The sequence below is a fragment of the Brugia malayi genome, assembly GCF_000002995.4.
Source record: "Brugia malayi strain FR3 genome assembly, contig: Bm_v4_Chr1_scaffold_001, whole genome shotgun sequence".
NCBI classification, from domain to species: domain Eukaryota; kingdom Metazoa; phylum Nematoda; class Chromadorea; order Rhabditida; family Onchocercidae; genus Brugia; species Brugia malayi.
In genome coordinates this window covers 8,048,098-8,072,097 of record NW_025062475.1, presented here as the reverse complement: position 1 = coordinate 8,072,097, position 24,000 = coordinate 8,048,098, and the positions used below count along the sequence as shown (strand labels likewise).

The following is a 24,000-nucleotide window of genomic DNA, read 5'->3' as shown; positions in this document are numbered from 1 at the left end:
TTATTAGTTACAAGTAGTGGAAGACTTGCTTAAATTTCAGCTTAAATTTCACTACAGGTGCACTTTACGGAATGTCGTTTTTGAGTGATATGTCATTGAAGGAAAGTGACAAATTTTGGTTTCAAGTAGATTTTTGCAGTTTTATTTCTATTATCAACAGAATTTATTTACCATTATTCTTTGTTGTTGAATCATAATAATTGATTCTTAATAATCGTCATTAATTGCTTTAGCGTATGGTTTGATGGCAATGTACTCAAAAATATCATACTGAGAGCCATTTGATGAGCCATTAATGAACTTTTTATAATGTATAGCTACGATATCAGCCAATTTAATCTTTATCACCGTGCTTGCTTACCTAAATTTTTGTCCATTTATTTCTTTACCAGTTGTGCACATCGTTTCCATTGTGTAAAGCTAGGACTTATAAAACAGATGTAATCTAAAGCGTAGACAAAATTAATTTTTTTTTAATTCTGGCAATAGAATAACTCGTAGTTCCGACATAAAGTATACTAAGTTACAGAATGATCACTACTATCACTTTCCATGACTAAAGCATATTTTAGATAACGTTTACAAAGACTTTTGACTTAGTCCATTTAACTCATATTAAAAAAAAAAAAAAAAACTCATATTTTAATATAATATGACTCTATTTGTTTGATTTAAAACGCCGTGCTGACCGTAAAATTAATTTCAGTCAATCTCCTCGTTGCCTATGTTTTTTGTCATCATATGCTTCAGTCCTTCTCGGTTGGAAACATTTACATTCTTCAGCCCTTTTCGCTAAAAAATCTTAAAACTTGAAATATTGGTGAAATCCAATTTCTAAGTCAGCGACGTATCAAAAAAATTACACTTTATTACTCAGTAGATGATATGGATTCTACGATTTCTCAGAAAATCTCTGGAATTCTGTTTATTCAAGCAATGGTGCAGCATCCAATTATCACATATTCAAACAAAGAATAGATAAAGAGATAGGTAATTTGTAAAAAACTATTTAATTCATTCATTCCTTCAGTACCTCGAAGTAAGCGGTCTGACATTTCAGAGAATGTGTTTGTGCTTATTTGTCCATATGTTAAACTTGATAATTATCGCATCGTGTACATCTGTGTATGTTTATCGATATCAGAATAAACTTTAACAGCGATGAATTCGCTGAAAATATGAATTTCAGTGGATTAGGATAGGGAGGATATGGAATGAAAAGACAGGAGTGGAAGGAAAGCTCGGGGACAGATGGTATAGGAAAATGAGGCTAGAAGATGAGAGGGCAGATCTGAGGCTACTCAAGTAGATTTCTGGGTATATGATAGAATGGACGGACGGGATGAAAGAGACGATCAGAAGGTTCGTAGAGAGATGGAGCGGATAAAGCAAAGGAAGGGAATTGAGAGACGACAGGATGGGCTCCACAAAATCTACTCTACATCAACATCAAGTTTTCCCGTAATATAGTGTGTGCTATCTGCCTTAAAGATTTAAATTTCTAGCTGGCGTGCAAATATAACACAGCTGCAGTTGCAGAACAAGGGATCGGCATAACACATGAGCCTTATCTTTGGGTAGTGTTGTCATAGGCTTTATAATGGCACATGGATAATGGTAAGACTTCGTTGCAGCTTTAAAACTAAGGTAGCCGCGGCTTTTACTCTCAATACTACTACTGCTACTACTGTATTCATACTGTCGTATTATGCTCCTAATCCTACTACTTTATTTCATTTTATGCATATTATGTGACAAACTTCTTCCTCTCGCAGCAGCAGCACTAACCAACAGTGGCATTTCTCACAAGGTGGCCTTATCTCCACCAGTTTCCAGTTCTATTCAGTCACCAGTTATTGCTACTACTAGTAACACTTTCACTATTTCCGCAGTGATCCATAATGATCTATTATGCAATGATGGATCCGAATTTGTGTGTGTTTGTCAACAGAATGCGGGTAATTTACTAAAATCCTACGTTCTATGCAATGAGCTCATTGAGGTATTTTTGATTTTAAATTCCAACAAATAATTTCAACATAAATTTGAAGAAACTGGTGTTTTAATTGGCTTTTATGGATTACATCCTTTAAGCAACGATCCTTCATTGAATAAACATCCTGACGTCAGCATATTAAAATATGGATCGGTACTAAGTATCTATGGATAAAGAGCTTAGAACTGATATATATTCTAATTTTCTTTCAAACATAATGGCAAAAATTCCAGATAATTTTAGCCAATTTCATCGTGGAGCTTTATTTTCTCTAAGAAATTGAATCTGCGGACGTCCAAAAATTAAGGGGATCACGAACTAGGGTTCCCGACAAGATTACGCACTACTTCCTTGTCGTCTTTTTTAACAGAAAAGGAGAGGAAGGGAGAAAAAGACATGAAATGAAAAATTGAGGGATTCGATTCTTTTATTTAATAAAAATTAGGTGGATTTTTCACCGAAAATCATTATGAACAAAAATATAATAAAATGAACTGTACAAAAACCTCCGTCGATTTTGCAACAACTGATTTGGATATAGTTTTGACCGAACTTTATTTCCTTTAATTTTCTAACCAGATTTATTCAAGCACCAATCAATTCTCAACCAAAAGTCGAAAGCCAATATATACTTACAAAAGTGAATTTAGCTCAAACCTGAAACACACAGTTCACTTCTTAATTTTACAAAATTCAGGTATTCAAAACCTTCTGTTAGTTCATGAACTTTTGAACTTCTAAAATAACTTCAGTCTTCAGAACTACTTGAAAACCTGAGACGTGGCAAAACACAATTACAGAGAACCGATGGAGATGCCAGAATGTATATTTCAACTTCCAAAACCGCTTGTTATGAATTTCGCCTATTGTTCTTTAATCCTACGGTTTTTCCTACATGATGATGAATGGAAGTGACTTGGTCGGACATGTTAGAAACAGACGGAAATTAAAAAGAAATTTTACAAAGAACAGAAAAAATCCTTATAATTTTAGAGTAATTACTGTGAGAAGTAATAAATATAATAACCTTAAAATCAAATATCAGTTTCTCTAATTATCAGAAAGCCGGAACATGCTTTTCACATCTTAGAACTTTTTTCTGCACATATAACAAATGATAAACTGGTATCACTGATAAATTTACTTAGCTTTAACTTATCACGTCAGTGCTTATGCCTAAGTGATGGAAATAATGCTGGTGATGCAAGAAGGAATAATCTAAAAAACATAGATGGAAACTTCTTTAAATTTTAAATTGAACTAAAACATTGTGTTTGTTCTGTTTTGGTATAACTAGTTTTTTCCATTACTAAATTATGGCAAATAAAAATTTGAAAATTAAACAATTTTGTATGGCATGATAGTTTTTACTTTAATCAAAATGAAAATATTAAAGTATGGGATTTTTCAGCTGGATAAATTGCCGGTAATTGAAATGAACATCAGGCGTGTCAATTTAAGTGCTCGGTTACACACCAATGAAACCTACGAATCTTATTTTAAACGTCGAGTTGCAGCTGTTGTAAGTAACTACTGCGAGCAACAAGCTGATGAATGTATGGCTACAACGCTTAGGTTAAGAAAGGTAATCAATACTGAAGAAAGAAAGTTCCAGGACTTATCTTTTTACAGTTAAATGATCAATTAAGTATCTGGACTTAATGAGTTAGACGAATTGTGAAAAAAAAAAAAAAAAAAAAAACATATTTATTCCTTTAAATCCATTTCACTGTATATCTTTAAAGTGTTGACTATAATTTACATCAGATAAGCTTTTATGAAATTATATACAAATAAGCTTTTGAAGAATTTTTATGTTACGAATGTCGCGAATTTTATATAGCAAAACTCTAAATTAGTATATGAGAGTTGAAAATATGAGTAAGAAATATGTTATATGAAATTTTGTAAGTAATGTTTATATCCTGAACTTTTTTGTCTTATGTTTAGACTGTTAATCTTTTATATATTGTTTACATGGTATCAGCTCCTCATTTAGTTGATCTCATTGTTCTGTCGCCATTAATTGTAAATTATCCTTGAATCTACGAGGTTAACAACTTTTGCTTAACCGATATCCTTTGTGGCTTTGTCAACTAGTAATGAGAACTGCTTGTAAACCAGGTCAACAGCTCTTTGTAGACTGATTATTCTTTCGGTAGGTCAACCTCATATTGTAAATCATATACTTTGTTTACGCATATTGCTTGCTATATAAGGAGGACACCTTTGTTCAAAATGGAATTGTGTGTTTTTTACCAAGAACCCGGAAAGTTCAATTTCTCCCATGAATTCTAATTTCCAAAAAGTTTCTAATTGTAAGCAAGGACTTACATTGGCTACATGGAGTGGTCTCGATAGCCGTTTAGTATTCGCTCGACAAAGTTTGTCAATAACCAGTACCTAAAGTGGAAAATGGATATCATCATGTAAAAAAGCTAGGCACATCAGTTAGTCAGTTAGCAAGCTAGAAATTTTAATATATAACCAAAGAAGAAAGTCAGAACAGAAAATAAGCAGAATCTTTCTAATATCTAAATCTAAATTAATCATCTCGATTTATTTATAGGAAAATGTTGTACTGCTCAGTATCAAGCCAAACAATTTACAGTCAACAGCTATTGGTTTTGTAATCACCAAAAGCCAGCGACGAAGTACTCTCAGTACAATGACAATTTTGGATTCTATTAAAGTGAAATATGTTCTATCAGCACAATTAGCTGCTCTGTCTCGGATTCTCGGTGGAGTACGCATCGAACAGGTTGAAATCGTTACAATGGAAAAATACCGGAATAATAATAGTAGTGAAAGTATACAACGACATAATTTTGGTCTTCTACTTATCCTATCCATTGTTGCCACATTTCTAACTATGACCTACACCATTGCTGCCGTCCGAGTGTGCAGGTTAGACTTATTCAGAAATATAAATAAATAAATAAACTTGAAAATTAAATTTGTTTCCTAGAATGTAAATAGCCATTTTTTCTATCTTCAGTATTTTCTCTCTTCCACTCATATTTTAACTCAATCAATACATATGTGTTTAAAAGCAGTTCTTTGCTCAAAAAACAAATATGATCCTTATTCCTTAATTTGAACTTTTTACATATTAATATGTAGGACATATCTAAATTTTATTACCGGTTAATATTATCTCAGTTGATATAAAAATTTACTATTTATTATCTTTCATTTAAAATCAATTACCTTAATTGAGCTCAAGTTGGTTACGTAATTCTATTTTTCTTTTTCCAAGCATAGACCAAATATCTTTCCATGAAATTGTTACAGTTGTAATGTTTCAAAGTAGTCTGTGATTTCAAACTGATGCTCAAAGAGTTTAAAAAAACAATGCAGCACAGTTTTTTTCCATTTCAGAAAGTATAAGAAAGATTATGCTCATATTCAAGTTTTGAAGCGAAAAAATAATTTCAACATCCAGATGAATGTAGGTCTAGATTAACCCTATTATCCGGAATTGATTTAAAACAAAGATTATTAACTACTATTAGCACTGAACAATTATTAGCAGTGGGTTTCATTTTCCTTGTCACTGTCTTTTTATCAAAAAACTCTTTTATCAGCAAAAACTACATTTCAGTGTAGAAAACTAAGATTAAAAAAACAAAGGGCGAATCTGCTTATATTTATCTTTTAGAAACTATTCATGGGCAATATCAACATTATTTAACATTACGAATCTAAGAAATTAGAAAAAATAAGATTTAAGAAAACGTTCACTAGTTTTACCTGTTGTGTTTTTTTCTACCATAAACTTTCTATAGTCAGTTTATGGATAGCACTCTGATGCACCAAAGTTTGCTTTGGTTTGTTCATTATATTTTCTCCCTTGCTCTATTGGTTCACCGGGTTTAGCTTGCCAGTTATAAAGAAGCTAAAAATCGTGACCATATTAAATGCTCCTGCAGTTAATGGGCTTTTTGTTCAAAAACTGATGTTTCATTTACGCCTGTACACTTCTTGCAATTCTAATCAAATAATCTTAAGCATTGATTTCCTGAGCTCATTTAGATACACAAATGCAAGAATTAACACTGATGTTGGGTAGAAATATATTTAGGTAATTGAGAAAAGTTTTAAAAAAGTCTAACCGTGCAGGTGATTTGAAAACAGAAATCTTTGTGAAGTTAATCTTCACCCTTTATTGGTATATAGTGGCGTCACCCATATGAGACAGTGCGATACAACATAATTTTCGGAATAATCAGAAGGAATTACGTTTGATTCAATGTTTTTTTCATTTTCAAAAAATCCAAGAGTCGTTGAGAAAAACTTGTACAGATTTTTGCTAATTGTTCGAATTAAAAAGAAAAAAAAAACAATTTATTAATTCTTACAAATAAATTCTGCAGTGAAATGTTGTTATTAGTCCAGCTAGTCACTCACGCCAAAGATCTTTAATAAGATTAGCATTGTCCTTTATCCTCGCTTCGCTAGAGACTTATAAAATTTTTAGTACAACACTGAAATTGAATCTAAATCATAGAAAGCATGAAGATGCAGTGCCAAGGACTAGACCAATTTCATGGTTTACCTTTATCACTAATAGGTCAACATGGTTTAACATCTAAGCTTCATTTTAATTTTTTTTTAACAATTTCTTTACCAAAAAAGTAATCATTGACAATAGATTTGAATTATTCATATTTTTCCGAGTTTCTATTTTAAATTTCTTGAATTACCATATATATTCTGAACTATCTCCATCAAAGATTTTAAAACGATATTCAAAAAGAAATCAATTCACTGATTGTGAAGTTACTATTAGGTGTTATAACAGTAACTGAATTTGGGCATAACTTAATTTCAGAGATTGTTATGCGAAAAGACAAGCAAAGAAGAATGCTAGCAATTTGAACATTGCTTTTGAAACGCCAAATTACGGTACTTGTACACAACAGAAACAAAATGAGATGAGCGGAAACTATGAAATTCACAGTACTATGAAGATGAGGACTTCTGAAGAAAATGATCCAAATAATTCAAATCAAGGAGAAGTAGCCGTTTTTACGAATTATCAAATGAAGAGAATGTTCCAGTGTGATCCGTCACAGCTGCCAGGTGAAGAAATACCGCCGTTACCACATGACTTATTCATAATATTTGCCTCAAAATCTCTTGTAGATGCTAAATCACAAACTTGTAATCCACAGTCAAAGCTTATTATTCACCAATCGCTAAAGGCAGAACAAAAAAAGAAGAACTCTCCCCTCTCACATAAAAGTGATGAAGAAAATAACATTGTTGAAGTACCTCAAAAATGTACAAATATGTTGGCCAAAAGTGAGGAAACTGCCAAAGCATCTCCCCATTTTAACTCAAATTTAACAGCCTGTTTTTGTGAGCCAAAATATGAATTTTTTGAACAGCAAACTAAAGAATTGCCGACTTCGACCTGTAATCAGCCAATGGCAGAGGAGTCACTTCAACCAACATGCAGTCAAACTGAAACCATTCCTAAACTAATGAATTCAAACTTGAAAGGACCAACGACTGATGAACAGACAGAAGCAGTCTGGAAACAGTTGGAAATAGGAAATGAATCAACATGGTTGCCCAATGCCCAAGAACCAAGAGACAAACCCTACTGCTTGACAGGTTCATTTTCTGAATCATCGTTCAAAGTAGCGAATTATTGTAATGAAGAAACAGTAAATTTGGAATTATATCAATCAAATCGGAGAACTAAAAGTCGCACCAAAAATGAAATAAGTGGTTCAAAAACAATCCCTTTAACGGACCAATTAGGTCATCTTCAAGAATCAAAACACTCCGATGGTTTTGCAAAATATGAAAACCACATCGTTCAAAAATCGCGAACAACCCATCAATTCGATGATTGGTCCAGTGAGAGTGATGATGGAGAGATTGGTGCATATCATAAATTATCAGAAATCGAGGAAGAGGGAGGGAATGACAGGAGTCCTGAATTTGCTACTGTGAGTTGTACGAAAACCTTTATAGAAGACCCTATAATTTCTCGAAATGGAAAGGATTTTAGACTAAATTTGGATGTACAATCCAAAACTTTTATCAGTACAGAGCAGTTCAAGGTTAGTAACACTGATATGTCATGCTATGAACAACTACAAGAATCAGCACCACCACTGAATTCGAGTTCTACTTCCAATAGAGTTACACCGAAAGAGTTCGCCAGTTTCACACCTACAGATGATCTAAAGTGAAAGCGTCATTAAACATTTCATTTTTTCCAGTATTTCAATAGAGTTAAATCAAAAATTCATTTTTCTTATCAAGTTTATGGTGATCTTACAACTTTTTATTTCAATAATTTCTAAAACTCTATGCAATTTATAGATTGTCATTTGTTCTTTTATTCCTGTCTATGAATAACTAACAAAATGAACCTTTCCACCTCATTATTTTCTAAACGGACAAACAGTAAATCAAATGTTCCATTCTTATAAAAAAAAACAAACTTCGAAGTATATATATACTTCAAGAAGCAATCATACAATACAAACGTCCGTTGCGAGCTCTTTCGTTTCTCGTAAATACTTTTTGTCCTTATCTCGTAACAACCAAAATATTGGAATGATAAAACTTGAATTATTTTTGTTTTCCAACAAAATACAACTGAGGATTTAATATTTGCTGCTATGTACACATGTAGGTGATGAATAAACCAAACCTTTTCTGCACATTTTGGGCCATTTCTTAGATTATTTTATAAAAATGGACTTTTGTATTCAAACAATAAATTTAGTGTTTCCCAAAGAAATCCGTTCGTTTTCTTTTTGTTTTCTTGTGAATTCCATGATCAGTTATCCAAATCCTAATCTTACATCACTAGACACATAATCAATAAATTCGCTTGTTCTCTTGTAAAAAATGATTTTGAAATTAGAGATGAAATTCTGAACGAAATGTTTGGAAAACTGAAAGTTGTGTCGAAATCACACTTCATGAAATCTAGGCTTGGGAAATATAGTCAAATTAATATGAAACCAGTTTTTGATTCTACAGCAATATGGATTCTTTGTATTTCAATCATTTAATCACTGCCATTAATTACTAATATTATCTGTAATGAAAGTTACGGTAAAGAAACAATGTGTGATATGTGCTACCAACAAAAACATTTTCAAATATCTATGTGGATTTATTTTGTGGCGAAAAATTAGAGTGAAATTGAATAAACTGCTCAGTTATGGAAAAAATACAAAATAAGGCATAAATTTATACCAAATAAATTTAAGCTTCCCCAAGGAAATCCAAAAATGCGCAAGAAAATCTATACAGCTTATTACTAAATGGTCTTAACTTTAACAGATTCAATGTGTTGCATTTATAAAATTCTTGCATGGCGATTACCTTAACAACTTTCTAATTGTGATAATATTAATCGTTCACATTGAAAAAGTTCACATGATAACAATTTTTTTTAAATGTAAGAAAAACTAATGAAAAAAGAAGTCAAATATTGTAAACAAATGATTTCCACAACATTTTAAGAGCAATATTAAAATACTTAAGATACAATTAACTATTACTCTATGAAGCTTGTGGAGTGTAATTTGCTATAGTTAAATAAAAGTTAAGCAAGAATTTATGGACGTAAAAAACATATATGATATCGTACTAAGATTTCATTGCTTTATAAGAGCAAAATGCTTCATTATTCAACTTTAAGTCCTCCAAAATAAGATGAAGTAAGACAGTATAGAAATTCGGAATCTTTGGAACATTAGTAAACTTTATTCCTCCTTTTCTGTTAGACACAGATGACATAAAGAAAATAACAAAGAAAGAAAACTAACCCACAAATCCAATTCGTGCATCACCCGTTTTAGCAACATCAAAGCCTTCGCCTGAACCACCATTCCCACCTTTTGGTGTTATCAATTCTCGTCGCAGCTTCGCTATACGTGCTTTTAGCATACCCAAATGACCCATCGTTGCTTTGTTTTTCTGTGTACGAGCCATCTAAAACATAATCAAATACTTTGCAAAACTGCTCTCATGACTCTTTTTGTCAGAGTGAACAGATATCAGTCACAATAATTCTGGAAATATTTTTTACGAACATAAGAATTCATTATAAAGAATAATTTAAAATCATACATCAAATCTATTCAAAACACATTCCAAGCTTATCGTCGGCACTTATTTATTCAAAATATTTCATTGTATAGTTTACATTTTATCATCATTACCTCAGCCTCGATTTCTGAAATTTTCGCCAAAATCGACATCTTAACTGTAGATGCTTATTCGCTGGATAAAAATCTGTCTGAAACAGAAAAAAAAGAACACTGTTTAATAGAATGAAGTTTACAGTTAAGAAGCTGTCCTTGAAAACCACATATGTATAGCCTACGACATATTCTAATTGTTTAAGTTTATCGTTAGCATTCCAAATACATATTTCATCACTTAAATACTTTTCCGAAAATATTTCTCCCAGAGATATAAATTATTCAGCTGTAAAATAAGATCTGTCCTGTTAAAAACAATGTTCTTTTTTCCTTCATTAAACACTACTTTGCATGAATATGAAGCAATACAAAAAACCCAAAAAATGACTATACCATAATAATATTATAACAAAGAGGAGCAATTCAGAGCATGCTAAACGACTTAACTTCATCTCTTATGCCCAAATGTCAGCTCATACAATAAAGTCGTAAGGGAAAAATATGCAAATCATATTTAAGTGAATTACAGTGTTAATTTCGTTTTTTCGAAAATTTATATATTTTCCACTTGTGTACAAAACATTCTAAAATGATCAGAAAATCAGTTCTGGGAAGAAATTTTATACGAACAATAACCATAATGGAAGATTCAAAAGTCATCTCTTCGATCATTAAATTAAAGAAATAATCCAAAAACTGAAAACTCAAAATTAAAAATAAAACATTATATAATCATGTCAATAACAGTAAAGTCCAGAAAAAATATTAAATTTGCCGAATCACATGTCCATTTGAGAATTCTACCAAATTTATGTGCATATCCAATCCCAACCGAGCACCAAACTACAGAAATGAGCTCCTGAAATTCGCTTTCGAAGATAAAAAGATTAATGGATGCACAATTCATATGACTTGGAGAAAAATCAAAGAACTCGGAAACATTTCAAAGCAAAAGTTGATTTTTCTAGTAAGCTATATTCTCAGACTTCATCATTTACCAAAATAAAAGAAAAAAGAAAAGCTCATTCTCATCGCAAACGTTATCAGTTTTAAGTATGATCTGATGATGCAAATTCTAAACCATATTATATACCAAGTTCCAAAGCAATTGGAATTAACAAAAAACGTAGAGCATCATTTCTAGTTTCTAGTTGAGCTCGTCGACGTTCTTCCACCTGTTGCGCTGCTACATTGGCACCAGCTTCTAGTCCACGTGGTACAAACATTTCTGGTTAGCTTCGTTATCGAAAAATGGATATAAAAGCAGTATTCAATTAAAAGCGTTTAATCCAATGTGTATTATGCACTGTCCCATTCTAAAAACTAGGCCCTATATCTTTTGGAACTATGGGTACAAACATAAAAATATGGTCGAAGATCCTATAAACGTGAAAAGTGAAAGTGGTCTTCATTACACCTTCTCTGATTCAAAATTTAGTTCCCTTATGATTTAACATTACATTACATCCGATGTAAAATAACTGAACATCTTCAGTTCATTCATCTTCTTTAAATGGGAGTATGAATTTCCCTAATCCAAATCTATAAAATCGTTTGAGATACGTAAATTTCGAGCAATATCAACTAATCAATTTACAAACAATCCTAATAAAGTGGAATGAATGAATATGACAAGTGATTATGCTCCTACCTTTTATGAAACACAATAATTGTAACACAACTTAATATCGATTTTATTTCTTGTCAATAACTTCTCTGCCAACTCCATTAATCCGTATTACTATACAAAGATAACTTAATGTTTTGAGATTTATAGTTCAAACTCCATAAATGGTAACTCTAAAAGGGATAACCGTAACTGGTAATGCAATTAAATTATATTATGTATTCTTAAAAGTTAAAGATTTCTTAAAAACAAACAACATGCTGAGGAATTATTCTTCCCACCTTCACAACATCCGATAATAAATCATGCGAAATATCAAGCAAGATATGACAACAGGTAGTGATGACCTCAATTATTACTGAAGAAAAACGAGTGGACTAAAGCTGTATAACTTTATTTATAAACAATCAAAAATACTTTATCTTTTCAAATTCTCCCAATTTTCTTTTATACGTAACAGCGCTTACATATTTTGAACAGACTTTTGGATATACCTGTAAATATTAGCTGAAACATAGCACGAAACCAAATCCTTATTAATCATCATAAACTAATAATGTGCACTTCAACTATAATAAGCAATGAATCATCGAGAACTAATTGAAACGCAGCGAAAATGTGAAAACCTCCAATTAAAAAAAAAAAAATAGTAAGCCAACAAACCACATTTCTGCTGTTTCAATCCTTCAATATTAATTCATGAAATATTGTGGGACACTGAACACTGCTCGTGAAAGGAAACAATGACTGATCTTCTATATTTTTAGTGGCAAATTTAAAGATACTATTCTCGTAAATAAAACAATTCCTTATTGAAAGTCCGTTTTCGCCTGAAAGTCAACTTTTTATCACTGACAACCTATTTGAGTGAATTAAAGTGTGTGAAAAATTCTCATATTTAACTTTGAATTACAGTCAACTTAACTCTACCTGTACAAGTTACAAATTTGTCTATAGTTTCTTGGTTCCTTATTGTATTTGCTAGCAAACAATATGGACCAGTCTTGTTTTCTTTTGTAAGTGCAATGAGAAGTTTCTTAATGGCATGGACAAGTGGTTTTATTGCCAGAAGGTCGTAAACAACATCTAAAACGTTTCATTTAAATATTGAGTCCGATAATTGTGAATGTACGCTTAATAAAGGAAGGAAAAAAAAACTTTTTTCAAAACTTTATTTAGCCAATATGAATTCCGAACCTGCCGCAAAGATAATATCTGGTAAAACGGGAATGTTTTCCAAATTTATAGCTTCCCACTCAAGGAAAATAACGTTAAATATACCACAATTCTGAAAAAAAAAAGATGCTTTCCAAATCTTTAATATGAATAACCCAACATTTTCTGGTCAGTATTCTTTCAAATCACCAAGTGATTTCATTTTTAAAGATGCTGGATGATTTCAGCATCTTGTATTATGTCTCATTTCCTGTATTATGTCTCGTTTTCATAAGCAAGGTAAAGAATACAATTCAACATGCTAATGCACTGTTATTATTATTTAAGGACCTTTATTCTCAATATTTTAAATAACAGACCTTCGGAAAATTTAACTGAATGTTATCGCGAATTACATTCAATACATCAATATTCCCGTCGGAAAGTGTAATGCTTTTGACAAAACCAACAGCAGCAAGTGCGATACCGAGCAGTCCACATCCAGCACCTAGTTCTAAAACATTATTTCCGCTGATATAATCACGACCATATTTCAACAAATAATTCGCTAGATCACAAGATGCCTGTAAATAAGACACTACCCAAGTTAAAAACATTTTGGTTCACAACAACTCCCCAATATTTTCATTCCTGGGCTTTTATTTACTCACGTATCTTTTTTATTTAACTTCTCTTTCTACCCTTTAGAGTGAATTAATCGTTTTAAAAGTCTACCAAATGCAATTTATTAATGCAGGTTTGAAAGTGAACATAAATACCTGCCAACAGGAGAGACCAGTGGTTCCTTGGGATAAATGAGAACGGTTCTCTTGCAAAATGATGTACTTTGTGAAAGAATCATCAAAAAAAATTCTATCTACATATAGTGTATTGTCCATCATAGAATTCGTCAAGCAAATGTACAACTGCCAGCCAATTTCAGCATGTCGCACTTCAAGCTAAATATGAGGATTTTTCATTCATTTAAAAACTTTGAAGCAAATATAATAAAAAAGTTATAATAGGAGTTATAATAGGGTATGGAAACAAAAAATAAAAAGTAATATGAAAAAAATTATTGTTGTATAGCAAATGGATAGAATTTTATATTCTCCTCATAAAATTTCGAATGAGATGCAACATACTTGTTCAATAATGTATTTCAAAGCATTACGATGTGATTTCCGGAAGTGAGACCTTCTGACACGAGAAGATATCATGCAAAGGATATCACCAAGAAGTTGCTGCTGGGACGAGTCCTCGCAGAATGAAACTATCTTATTCAGTAGTTTATGGCTGACAGCAGCACAGGCAAAATATTCTCTCACAAACTGCGCTATTTCCTAAATTACAACAAAGACAAAGATTAAATTTATCAATCATTTAAAAGTTATTCTACAGTAATATGGACAATGAAACCATACCTTTCTTGTCAAATGTCCAGAAACTTCCGAAAGAAAAGGAAGCTCACAAAGATGACCTTTGTGAAAAGTTACACATTTGTCGGTAAGATGTCCACCAACCATTAATTTGAGATGGAGAAGTCCAGTCTTTCTTGAACCTATCTGAGACAGAGATTGTGCAATGGATGCATCCTAAAAGACGGAAGTAATCGTTTTATCACTTTGATGAAACATTTCTGATCAGATTATCTTACCAGCGTTGGGGTGGTGAGAAAAGGATTTCTAGCATTTTTTGCAATTTGGTGGATGATTTAAATGTTAGTGGTTGAATTCACTACTTTTTACTGCTTTTTTTTTTCTTTTTTTTTTTTTGATAAAAAAAAAAACTGAAGTAAAACAGAACTGAAGTGGCAGTTAATTTAATGTGAATTTTCATAGCATCGATTGATGTATGGGTCTCATTTTACTCCATTTTGTCGCAAAATCTTTGTACTTCATGTATAAAAGTAAACTGGCTAGTTCCGAATACTTGTTTAAAGAGGTAGTAAAAGGAAAACTACTGTTTTTGTTTACATAGTTTATCAATTTCTGTTGGTCTTCGTCTTTAAAAATTACTCTAGTTTAATTCACAGCTACCAACAGAAACGATTAATCGATACTAGTTATGGCTAATGTCGATTTGCAATGTACGGAAGCATCTCAGCAAACGATCAGTGAATATTCACGGCGAGAACTGAAGGAGGCATTTTCAAAATGTGATCCAGAAGGCACCGGAGTTACATCTATCAAAAATCTCAAGATTAGTTTTTTTTTTTTTATTTTGCTAGTGTATGTACGAGTTATATCATTATGGATCTCTTGAAAGGAGAATAGTTCTAGAAATGAAAATGTTTCAGTCGAGCTTTAGTAAGATTCGAACTTAATGGCTTCTGTGTAGAAAGAAATTGTTTCATTTCAGACTATTCTTCGATCACTTGGTTTCGAACCACGAAATGATGAAATAAGGATTTTAACAGAAAAAATTGAAGGAAATGGAAAACAACAAAAAGGTACTTTGTGGTTAGGTCAACGATGTAATGTATAGTATTTAAATTTAAAAGATATAGTATTTTTTTATCTGCAAGCAAGAGTGGTAAAATATTTTTTGCTATCTTCAGTCATTCAGTCTGGAAGATTGCAATAATAGTGTGAAATATCGTAATACCTTATAAAGAATTTTGTAAATTTGCTAACTTTATGTAAATTGCTGAATTCATTTATTTTGTTTCAGACAAAGTCACATTTAGAGAGTTGAGTAATTTGTTGAGCGAAAAGTTAGATGAACGTAATGGGATCAGAGAAATGCATGCTGCTTTTGAGCTGTTTGATTCCGATTTCAAAGGATATATTACAGTTGATGATTTACGAAGAGTTGCTGGAGAACTAGGCGAAACAATAGCAGAAGACCAACTAAAAGTAAGTTAATCAATGCTATGATCAAAAGGTCGCTTCAATTTCTGATCTGCTGATAATGTTTTAAAACTTTTTTAGTTCTTATTCTTTTTGCAAGTTACAGACAAAATACTTGTCTGCGCTTTGAAAAGTGTACTTCATTATGTGGTTTTATAGTAAGCGGTAATTAATACTGTTCACACTCAACTTTTTATCTATTATTAAAATAATTTAATATTCCAGCTGACAGTTAATACTCGATATTACCATAGTCTTATGTACCAGTAAATAAGATATTAATAATATTTCCCATGCTTCCGGGCGATTACTTAGTGAATGTTAAAATCTGGATGTTACATGCTTGAACAATCACATAATAATAGTTTTTTATAAATATTTGTTATTAGTTGGATTTATTATTGTTTGTTTGGTAAGTAAATCACACTATTCCTATATTTTAATGTATATTTTATAGGAAATGATTTTGGAAGCTGATACCCGTGGTAGTGGTAATGTTTGCGAAGATGATTTTTACACTGTAATGAAAAAAACGGCACTCTATTAACAGACCTTTAATAAAAGTTGCTAGAAAAGCATTTATTTTTTCCATTACTAATAAATTTAAATTGTCACTTTGGTTCCTGTCTTTATTGGATTCTCAAGTTTATCTGGAGTTATTGTATTCTTGAATCTTTATTTTGTTTTCTACATTGTATTTTATCTCGAGTTTATGCTCTGGAGTCGTAATTTTATTTATCTAGACGGTTAACGTTCGAACAAATTGTTCGAATGTTATTGTTCGAGCGAATGTTAGAATAAATTCTAGCTACATAACTTTCTTTCATTGTAATGGTTAGCAATAATGAAGATTTTCTAACAGCTGGGCTAGTTTTTTGAGTTCACTTCGTTTTCTTTCGTTTTTATTTTTTTTAAGTATTCAAGCTTTTCAGAGCTTTTCTGTGTTCTCAATGTATTATTTATAACGACTTATCTTTGTAAAAATTTTTTTCTTACGTCTCAATTTTATTTAGCACTGCGCGGTTCAAAATAAAAAATTTCACTTGAAAAATTCTATTCTCACAGTTGCAAGTTTTGAATCTTATAGGGATTGCGTAGTTGCTTTGACACCCCGATATATATTAAAAAATTTAACATGAATTTAATACAAATTTGCCAGTCATCTGACAGCGATGTTTTTTCTTTTGACTGAATGTGATTATTTATCATTGCAGTGGTAGCGCATAAGGAGGTTCATTTAGAGCTCATGGGGTTCATCAGTATAGTTTTTAACCGAGATTGGGAGATACTTAATTGCGAATCATTAGGATGTGTTCAACACTGCAGGAACGTTTCTGAACGGAATAAATTTTGCCGTGAACTAGGATAAAAAGCTAAGATAAATCTAATTTTTATTTAGTATAAATGGAAACAAACCCAAGAAAACTCACCAAATCGATCATTTAACTGAGTTACATTTTACTCAGTTTCACGTTACATGTGTTGACCTATCTAGTCTTAACCTCTTTTTCCCGTCTGCAATATTTGTGGAAGTGAAACTCTTAGGCCGTAAAGAAATGACTCTCTTTAGAAAATTTATCATATAATAAAAAGACTAGAAAAAGCAGATAACCATCACTCTTACTTGCGGAATGATATCCTTCATAGCCATTACTATAGCTGTGGACTAAGCACCTGCAGGTTTTTAAATTGGTTATTTTGAGAATAACATGCAATTCATTAATCTGTTTATTCTCCTCCAGTCAGTTATTATGCTGCACACGAATTTCAACGTTTATTAAGGAACCTGTTGACTATTATAAAAATACAAAGACTGTGATGGTTAGAATGAAAGTCTCAACTTAATCATTACAACAGTTTTTAAATTGAATTTTAGATAAACCCTAGTTAAATTATTGGTTTGAATCATTCGCTAACAAGATCTGTCAAATATCTTCTGACACATACCTTGTTCCCAACGATAGTTTCATATGTTAAAGTGTACGTCACTAATTTGATGTCAAGCATTTCGAGACTAATAATAGTGTTTCCTAATCAAATTTGTTCACTCGAAACTTTTTGAGAATGTAGTTCGTTGTCGGTGCGTCCTATCATTCATCAGTTAGCAAGAAAAACAGGGTCACCCAGGTCTTGGCCGGGATCGAACCGGCGACCTTCTGCGTGTGAAGCAGACGTGATAACCACTACACCACAAGACCACATTAGAGCTCATCGTGTATTTTATTGATGATGATGAGATGAGTTTTTATAAATATGAAGAAATTTTAAAGGAGGGTATATCAGCGATAATTAAAACTTGCAAACAAGTTTTAGCCGATTGAGAATAATTGGGATCACTGCGCTATGCTCTGGAAAGCATCATGTTGTACTTTGGAAGAGACAAGCATTTGCACCCGTACATGCATTCCCTTTTTTCCGCAGCACCCTCAAAGGATTTCGGACTATTTTAATTAAAACTTTTTCAGGAAACGAGCTTTCTGGAGAAACTTTTATTGATGGATGTTAATATATGTATTTGTCTGTGGGGGATACCGGATTGGTTTCTGTTAGTAATTATCCACAAAAAATCAAAAAAAGCTCTTCGCTTTTTGCATCAGTCGTTCATACCTTCTTTTTGCCTAAAATTTTAAACAGTTGTTGGTAATTTTGTCAGATATTGTGAGAACTATGGTTTTCGCTATTCTCTATAGATTTTTGTCAGATATTATAACGGAAACTAGAAATAACTGAAGAATTTCTATTTAAGGTTCTCCCATTGAAGCCAGTAACTTCTTCCACCGAAGGACTTGTCAATTACAACTAGTGGCTGGTAGTTATAAAGAATTGACTAAAATATACCTTTTTTGGATCCTTTCTTTTTCTTGCCTGCAAAAGCAAGATTACTCACTAGAAATAAATGGAAATGAACCCTCGAAGTTTACCGTCTTATTAATAATTTAATACCTTATTCGAAAAACAAATCAATCATTCAACTGGTTTTACAAAAAAAAAAAAAATAAAACTAGAAGTAAAGAAAAAACAAAGATCCTACTTTTCTTCTTTTTCTTAAGCTTATCATTATCTTTGGACTCTACAGATGGAGCGCTGGAATCCGTCGATAGTGTCCCACCCGCTGTCATCGTTCCGCTGCAATTAAATTTACTTATACTCTTTCATCTGTTTGTTAATAGAAAAAATTTTAATTCATGATTCGATTTAAATATGTAATGAGTAATGAATAGGGAAAGGTGATATTTTAACTTATTAATCAACATACTGCTTGGCAGTGTGTAGTCAACGTAAATAAAATGGATAAACAGAACCTTTGTGAACTGTTTGCTGACACAACCGGCTTAGATAACATTAATTCCTAAAATTTAACTAAAATGAAGTGAAAGAGCACGAATTTTTAATCTCTTAATACAAATTCCAAGCTTTGATAATGTCAAATTTGTAAAATCTTACCTTTGCAGTACGCGTAGTTGGTGATGCAGTCGGAACTTCTGGTGTCTTTGCGGTTTCTGTAGTTGTCGGTGACATAATCGGAATTTCTGGTTGAGGCAGTTGGCCTGATGTTTTTGATAGCTCAGGCCCTGCCGATCCTGGAGTAGAAGATAGAGATGGTAGCGATAAAGCTCCTGCCGGAGATTCAGTAAGAGCAGGTGAAGATGGAGATGGTGGTGGTGGTTCAGGCACTGGTGATGAGGATAGTGACGGTGGCTGTTCGGGTATTGGCGATGACGACTGTGGCAGTAGCGGTGGTGGTGGTAATGGTGGTGGTGGTAGTGGTACCGGTGGTGGCGGTTCAGATGCTAATGATGGAGTTGGTGGCAATGGCGATAGAGAAAGGGATGCGGGAGGTGGGAGTGATGATTCAACAGGTGCTGACGGTTCTTCGAATTTTTTTGGTGCAGTCTGCAGAAAAAAAATTTTAAGTTACAATTGAGCAAAAGCGAAAGAGCAATGTCGTTCCTGTTATTAAATGGATAGCGCCAGAGCTGTAGAGAGAAGTTGACCAAGTAAGCGGTTAACTGAAAATAAACGTGTGTTTGTTAAGTAAGGAAAGAAGTGAAATCAGTTGTGTAGCTACCTTTTCTATCCCAGCGGTAGATTGTATGACACTCTCTGACTTGGTCGCATCAACCTCATGTCGAAGCTGAAATAATTCAAATTTAGAAGTTAACACTTATCTCCAGAATATTGATATTTGCCTTCTGAAGGAAGTTCAGAGAGCTCATGAACTAATAATTAGAATAAGCGGTTATTAATAATACGATAACAGATTATAATTTCGTTTTGCGAAGTACTGTCATTCACCTCTCGAACATGATCTGCATTAGAATACATTCTTAAAAGAGGCTAAATGAGTCAAAGTAAACCATTTAATCGTAAATTTAACTGAGTCAAAATGAATCTAATGGTTAGATTGGCTATCATACTATCTTACCATACACTATCTAGCTTTTTAGCGAAGTTTCAATCATATTATCTAGAAATTGTCTGCCACTGCCGCTATTCAAAGAAACCAGTGATATAACTTAAAACAGAAATCTAAATGAAAAAAAAAAAAAAAAATACTAAGATGTGCCTAGTCATCTAGGATTAGAATCTAATTAATTGAAGCGAGCTTAATAAAACGAAGGACAATTTACTGGGCCTACCTTGGCAAAATTGAGATACGCGAAAGCCGCAATAAGTAGCAGAACAAAAATTGCAATCACTGACATTTCGATATGAACAATTATTACAAACAACTGTATTGTCTATTAAAAGTGCGTGGAATAACTGAGATAGGTCTCTCTGAACCATATTTATAGGCTAATTGCTAATTCCGGAATGCAAGCTTTGATGTTCGCCTGCAAATATTCAAATTTTGCTTCGTTCACAAATTGTTACTTCCACAATAACACTAATTTTTTACCAATGGGTCTATTAGAGCAGTTTTAAATCTGTTTGATGTCATGCTATGCATTGAACATCGTTTTCCTCTCTGTTTACTTATCAGATGTTTACTTTCAGAAGTCATTCGTCGGGTTTCACTCCCAAGCTTGCATCCTTCAACTTTCTGTTCAACGGGAAATCATCTTTTGGTAATAAAACAATTAATTCCTATGTTTATAGCTGTTCCGGAAGACTCCTCATCCGGTTGGCCATCTTTTGCCGTCTCAGTGGGAAATTAATTCGCTCCCTACCGAGACTTCTGATGCATTTCCAAAAATAATTTAATGTGATATGAAATCCTTCAACATCAATTTTAAGAAAAATGCCAGTAGACATAGAAATAGTGTAGTACTGATGGAGAGACAGATATAGGAGAGTGGAGAAAAGGAGCTACGATGGAGGAGGGATGCGCGGGATTTTTCTCGGAAGTCCCTTTGCTCCTTAAGTATGAAGTAATGTGTCGGCTTCCAAGGGTCAGTTTGGTTCTTTTGGGGTTTTCTGGTTGGGGATGTAGTTATTTAGTTCAAATTACGATTTTTGTATCATCTAGCTTCTCTTCATGCTCACAAACATTCGAGTCGATTTCACTGTTTGCTTAACAATTTCATCTGATCTATTATCGTATTATTGTTGAAGAAATTTTATGTTTAGCATTTCTTAATTATCTCTGTAAAATTCTGGTTCTATTATTAGTTAGTACTGTTTGAAGCGGAAGTCATGATATTGCTAGTGAAATAGACATATCCTTCATTTTTGTCAGGTCGATGACAACACCATCATCAGGCGCTTATCTGAATCCATTCACAAACGCTAATTTTTATGGAAATCCTTATTCGATAGATCTACCACATCAGAGCCAACCGTTTGGCGAGGATGTGTCATCGAACGTGATCATAGATGTGGTATTTTTGATTCAGTTCTTAATCCTTTGTAGAATTAAACATATCTATTGACAGGAAATTTTCGGAATGTAATTTAAATCGTCTATGATATTTTTGTCTGATGTGAAATATTGTGTAGAGGATTAGGAATCATATTGTTTCAATTCTCCAGGAATACACTGATTTTTAGGAGGGATCTATTAGTTGCAGTAGAAGTAATGGAATCTTATCTGTAGTACTGCTGTAGACAAAGTTTATTTAGTGGTGGGGAAATATTTGGTCCATGGCAAGAAGAAGCATACGCATTTCTAGCTTCCTAGCTGTACTTATTTCCTCATACTATATTTACTTCATGTCCTCTTATCTGCAACTTCATTTTCAGGTCGGAATGGAGATTAATGAAGAGAAGAGAACAGGATTCGAACAGAATTGCTCAGATGTTCAAATTGAAATTTTAAAAAATAAATCTCGAAAACGTCGTTCACTTTGCAATGTAGGCCTTCTTTGGAAAAAATATATCTATATTTATTTGTTTTTAATTAATTTCTTAATTAATTTTAATTTGTTTAATCGATTTGGTTAATTAATTTATTTATATTTGTCACTTGTTTATTCATTTATTCGTATATTATATTTATCGATTTATTCATTATTTATTTGTTTACTTATCTAATCAATTTATTTAGTTTATTTATTTATTTAATTTATTATTGGTGCATAGCTGAATTCATTAACTTTCTATGAAGGTATCATTTCTCACCATACAGATTCAGTTTGAAATACTTAATTCATCTCATGTTTACGTATACAGTGCTGTAAAATAAGAGTTTTTATATCCACAGTGATGATAAAGCATTCAGTAGAGAAGGAAGCACCAATGAAATGATACGTAAAGGTTAACAATTATAGAATGAGGAGCCACTATGTAAACGAAGAATGGAAAAAGTTAGCGTTCGTTTGGAAAATTTCCACATATCAAATGATTCATGTTCATCAGTAGTGGATTCTAAGGATAGGTACATATTTTTCATTGTAGTTTTTCTTCCATAATATGGCGCTGCACTGTTCATACACATTTTTCAAAGCATCCCCCAAAGGTTACTGTCTTCTTTCCACATCGGCTTTGTTTTTTATCGCCTTCAGAAATTGTTCCCAGCATAGCATTGATGTTCTTGGAATAAAACCTACTTTTTAGACAATATCTGCTATTTGTTCATGATTTAGTGACTCGGAAGATACTAGTGAGGAAGACATCGAGAAAGATGATGCACTGTTGATTCTAGACGAGAGGCTACGGAAGTATATTGAACATGAGCTTAAAGCTCCACCTATTACTATTAGCAAGTGCGTTTTTCATTCATTCTGCCATTCATTTTGCTAAGTTTCATTTTTTATAAAACAAGCGCATTATATTTTGGTCTTGTTCTTATCGGTATGACCAAGTATTTATTTTTTGTTTTTACTCACAGCGTCGTATGAATTTTACACATTAGATTTTACATGCACCGATTTATGTCTTACCATCTTATGGTTTTTCACTTTATTCTTTACTTCATCTCTAAGTGATTGAATGTAGTTTTTCATTTGGATTTAGAATTCTTCACTAGGAAATGTATATGACTAATTCTGACGAAGACTTCGAATCGACTAAATTTTCACACTTGTCTTTTTTTTAAGTCATGCTTCAAAAACTTGAGAACCCTTAAACTTTCAGTCTACTTTTTTAGTCCTTTATCGATGGCTTTAGTACCTTATGTGCCACCTATTTCGTATGATAATCCAACAATGATTGGACGAATCAAAGAAATTGATACTCAAGATGCAGTAGGATACGTATCTAATGATAATGGTAAAAATTAATTTTCGATTTTTCAGTAAGGAATTTTTGAATATTAACGAGAAATATTGCTTTTGGTATGCATACTGTTTTTCTTTCTAGGTTTTGTTACTTTCCCGGATGATCCGCACACAGTAGAGTCGGAGAATTGCTCTAATGAGATGATTAGCATTAAATTGCCGTTTTCTATGATGAGTGCCACAGAAATAGACTCCTGTATACAAGATGATGTCATTATGGAAATCGATAATTTATAGATGGATTGTTTTCTGTTTTTGCTGTTCACATTTGCCTCAAATTAGGCGATTTTGTTGATTATTACAACGATGCACTTTTTAGTTTTTCTTTCAGTTCTGTCTATTTATGTTGTCTGGATTTTTAATCGAATTGAGTCGTTATGAAAAGTTTTCCCTTATTAACAGATAAAAAAAATTTTGCTCTCACAACGCTGCAACGGAGGGCAAATTTTAAAGATCAAGGGTTAGGATTTAATGCTAGATTTATTTCACTTTATGATACTTTGAAGTAGCATCGTTTTTAGAAAGTTAC

At 32.5% G+C, this 24,000-nt stretch overlaps 7 protein-coding genes and 1 non-coding gene across 10 annotated transcripts; 3 read left to right on the top strand and 5 right to left on the bottom strand.

Annotated features, from left to right (window-relative positions):
- Positions 1-1,708: 1,708 nt before the first annotated feature.
- On the top strand, positions 1,709-8,205 carry Bm6067 (Uncharacterized protein; the record flags this gene model as incomplete). Of its 2 annotated transcripts, XM_043077086.1 has the most annotated exons (5): positions 1,709-2,002; positions 3,408-3,581; positions 4,566-4,903; positions 5,378-5,447; positions 6,831-6,869. In XM_043077086.1, the coding sequence occupies 5 exons, from the start codon at positions 1,709-1,711 to the stop codon at positions 6,867-6,869; spliced, it is 915 nt and encodes a 304-aa protein (XP_042933020.1). The 2 variants fall into 2 exon arrangements, with proteins under 2 accessions (XP_042933020.1, XP_042933019.1); XM_043077085.1 differs by lacking the exon at positions 5,378-5,447 and having other exon boundaries at positions 6,831-8,205.
- Positions 8,206-9,796: 1,591 nt separating this feature from the next.
- Bm17389 (Uncharacterized protein) lies at positions 9,797-10,236 on the bottom strand (the record flags this gene model as incomplete). Its single annotated transcript, XM_001902404.1, has 2 exons — positions 9,797-9,967; positions 10,198-10,236. 2 exons carry the CDS (start codon positions 10,234-10,236, stop codon positions 9,797-9,799), a joined length of 210 nt encoding a protein of 69 aa, XP_001902439.1.
- A 752-nt stretch (positions 10,237-10,988) lies between these two features.
- On the bottom strand, positions 10,989-11,405 carry Bm10846 (Uncharacterized protein; the record flags this gene model as incomplete). The annotated part of the gene is made up of 2 exons (XM_043077084.1): positions 10,989-11,038; positions 11,273-11,405. 2 exons carry the CDS (start codon positions 11,403-11,405, stop codon positions 10,989-10,991), a joined length of 183 nt encoding a protein of 60 aa, XP_042933018.1.
- A 1,079-nt stretch (positions 11,406-12,484) lies between these two features.
- Positions 12,485-14,487, bottom strand: Bm5304 (uncharacterized protein; the record flags this gene model as incomplete). The annotated part of the gene is made up of 7 exons (XM_001902466.2): positions 12,485-12,636; positions 12,737-12,892; positions 13,004-13,094; positions 13,342-13,545; positions 13,741-13,920; positions 14,107-14,304; positions 14,386-14,487. 7 exons carry the CDS (start codon positions 14,485-14,487, stop codon positions 12,485-12,487), a joined length of 1,083 nt encoding a protein of 360 aa, XP_001902501.1.
- Positions 14,488-15,028: 541 nt separating this feature from the next.
- Positions 15,029-16,360, top strand: Bm5305 (EF hand family protein; the record flags this gene model as incomplete). Its single annotated transcript, XM_001902467.1, has 4 exons — positions 15,029-15,139; positions 15,323-15,413; positions 15,635-15,819; positions 16,271-16,360. The coding sequence occupies 4 exons, from the start codon at positions 15,029-15,031 to the stop codon at positions 16,358-16,360; spliced, it is 477 nt and encodes a 158-aa protein (XP_001902502.1).
- Positions 16,361-17,938: 1,578 nt separating this feature from the next.
- On the bottom strand, positions 17,939-18,011 carry Bm14637. Its single transcript has one exon. It is a non-coding gene; the product is annotated as a tRNA-Val (tRNA).
- A 403-nt stretch (positions 18,012-18,414) lies between these two features.
- On the bottom strand, positions 18,415-20,519 carry Bm10847 (Conserved hypothetical protein, putative; the record flags this gene model as incomplete). Of its 2 annotated transcripts, XM_043077082.1 has the most annotated exons (7): positions 18,415-18,431; positions 18,652-18,678; positions 18,845-18,939; positions 19,116-19,162; positions 19,258-19,707; positions 19,883-19,948; positions 20,454-20,519. In XM_043077082.1, the coding sequence occupies 7 exons, from the start codon at positions 20,517-20,519 to the stop codon at positions 18,415-18,417; spliced, it is 768 nt and encodes a 255-aa protein (XP_042933016.1). The 2 variants fall into 2 exon arrangements, with proteins under 2 accessions (XP_042933016.1, XP_042933017.1); XM_043077083.1 differs by lacking the exon at positions 18,415-18,431 and having other exon boundaries at positions 18,641-18,678.
- A 978-nt stretch (positions 20,520-21,497) lies between these two features.
- On the top strand, positions 21,498-23,708 carry Bm10848 (Uncharacterized protein; the record flags this gene model as incomplete). Its single annotated transcript, XM_001900445.2, has 6 exons — positions 21,498-21,635; positions 21,997-22,107; positions 22,524-22,630; positions 22,839-22,958; positions 23,342-23,463; positions 23,554-23,708. 6 exons carry the CDS (start codon positions 21,498-21,500, stop codon positions 23,706-23,708), a joined length of 753 nt encoding a protein of 250 aa, XP_001900480.2.
- Between the last annotated feature and the right edge of the window lie 292 nt (positions 23,709-24,000).